Raw genomic sequence first — 1,758 nt, forward strand, 5'->3', positions numbered from 1 at the left:
TTGTGCCCGCCCCAGCTCTCTCAGAGGGGCAGAGGGCACGTGTGTGTTGGTGACCTCACCACGCCCAGATCCACGTGGCCTTGTGTGTGTTTGCGTGTGCACGTGTGTGACAATGTGGGCTTCTGTGTCAGGCTGTGTAGGCTGGGGGCTGGAGGGACATCTGTGACTTCATCTGAGGCTGTATGTGTGAGTGTCTGCGTGTGTGTGATTTGGGGGAACTCTGAGTTGATGAGCCTGGGAATGTGTCTGGGTGTGTGTGAAGCTTTGTCACACCCTCTGTGGTGTGACATCCACTCAGCAAAGGGGAGCAAACATGGGTCCCAGAGTGTGAATCACAGACGCCTGCTATTCCCTCCACCCCACTGGGAGTCTAGGGACAGAAACTCCCAGATCCCAGGGGCTGGGCCTTCCAAGGGCAGAATTCCCTTTGCAGTCTGTGTTCTCCTCTGGGGCCACTTTGGTCTCACACTTCCCTCCCCACCCCCAAGCCAGAGCTGCCTCCTGGGCCCTTCCCCCACCCCAGCCTGGTCTGGGCCCACCCACTCCTGCGCCCCTCACTCCCTCCAGCCTGGGGGCACAGTCCTTCCGGACCTCACTGGAGCTAACAGAGGGGAAGAAACTCAGGAGGTTTTCCTTGTGACTCTGTCCTCCATGTGCCTCACCATGGGGACAGAATCCTAGAGGGTCAGTGTTTAAAGGGTCTTCACTCTACAGATGGGGAAACAGTCCTGAAGGGAGGTGTGCTTTGTCTAGGGTCACACAGGCAGACAGGGGCTGAACAGGAACAGAAGCCCAGATGTCCTGGGTCCCAGCACAGCTCCTATGTCTCCTTTGGGGTTAAAGCCCAAACCTAATATCAACCCATCAAATTTTAGTAAAAAGTAGTGCATCTAAAAAGCAGAACTCTGGCGAGGTCATTGATCAGGTCAGTTTTTTTTTTTTTTTNCCGAACCCTCGGGTGGGAGCGCTGCTGCGCTTCCCAAGCGGCGCACTATCCAGTGCGCCACTGGGCCGGCCCGATCAGGTCAGTTTTGATGAAGCGGGGAGAGCTGGCCCAGAGGGATGGAAGTGCGGGGCCCAGCCCTCCCCTGGGTTCTCCCAGCCTGGGGTCCCAGGGGTACTCACTGCTCTCAGCCAGGACAAAGCTGCCACACTCCTGGGAGTGGTTGCCAGACCGGTCTGTCATGTTGACACTGAAAATGTCGTCAGCCATGAAGCGGAACACATCCATGTGGCATGTGTACTTAGCGTGCGTAGCATTGTGGGTAGACCTGTGGAGGCTGCAGGAAGTGACCTCGTCCTCCAGTTCTCCATACGGGTCTTGCCTTCAAGGACAGAGCACCAGGTCATGGCTGGGGGCCGCTGGGGCTAGTGCTCAGGGCCAGGACAGAAGCCCCAACTCTGGGGCTGGGAGGGACATCATCTGGTCTAACCCTCCCCAGCAGCAGCCCTGCTGGACTGTGTCTGGGCTTGGCTTGCACACCTCCAAGGGACCAGGGACTCACTACCTCATTTAGGGCAGCAGCTCTCAACTTTGGAAATTTGGGCCATTCTTCCTTGGACCAAGCCTAAATCTGTCCCTGACAGTTCTTTTTTTTTAAAGTTGACTGGTAAGGGGATCTTAACCCTTGGCTTGGTGTTCTCAGCACCACGCTCTCCTAAGTGAGCTAACCGGCCATCCCTGTATAGGATCCGAACCCGTGGCCTTGGTGTTATCAGCACCACATTCTCCTGAGTGAGCCACAGGCTGGCCCTTAT

The 1,758-nt window shown here is 56.6% G+C and overlaps 1 protein-coding gene across 1 annotated transcript in view; it reads right to left on the reverse strand.

Moving 5' to 3' along the window:
* The window catches only part of IL21R (interleukin 21 receptor), a 17,557-nt gene that overhangs the window by 7,766 nt on the left and 8,033 nt on the right, over window positions 1–1,758 (reverse strand). Inside the window, exon 5 of the mRNA XM_008566624.1 lies at window positions 1,126–1,325. Within this exon, the coding sequence (XP_008564846.1) occupies window positions 1,126–1,325 (200 nt within the window). The remainder of the gene's footprint in view (window positions 1–1,125; window positions 1,326–1,758) is intronic.

The sequence above is a fragment of the Galeopterus variegatus genome, unplaced genomic scaffold (genome assembly GCF_000696425.1).
Source record: "Galeopterus variegatus unplaced genomic scaffold, G_variegatus-3.0.2 Scaffold256, whole genome shotgun sequence".
In the NCBI taxonomy this organism is placed as follows: Eukaryota; Metazoa; Chordata; class Mammalia; order Dermoptera; family Cynocephalidae; genus Galeopterus; species Galeopterus variegatus.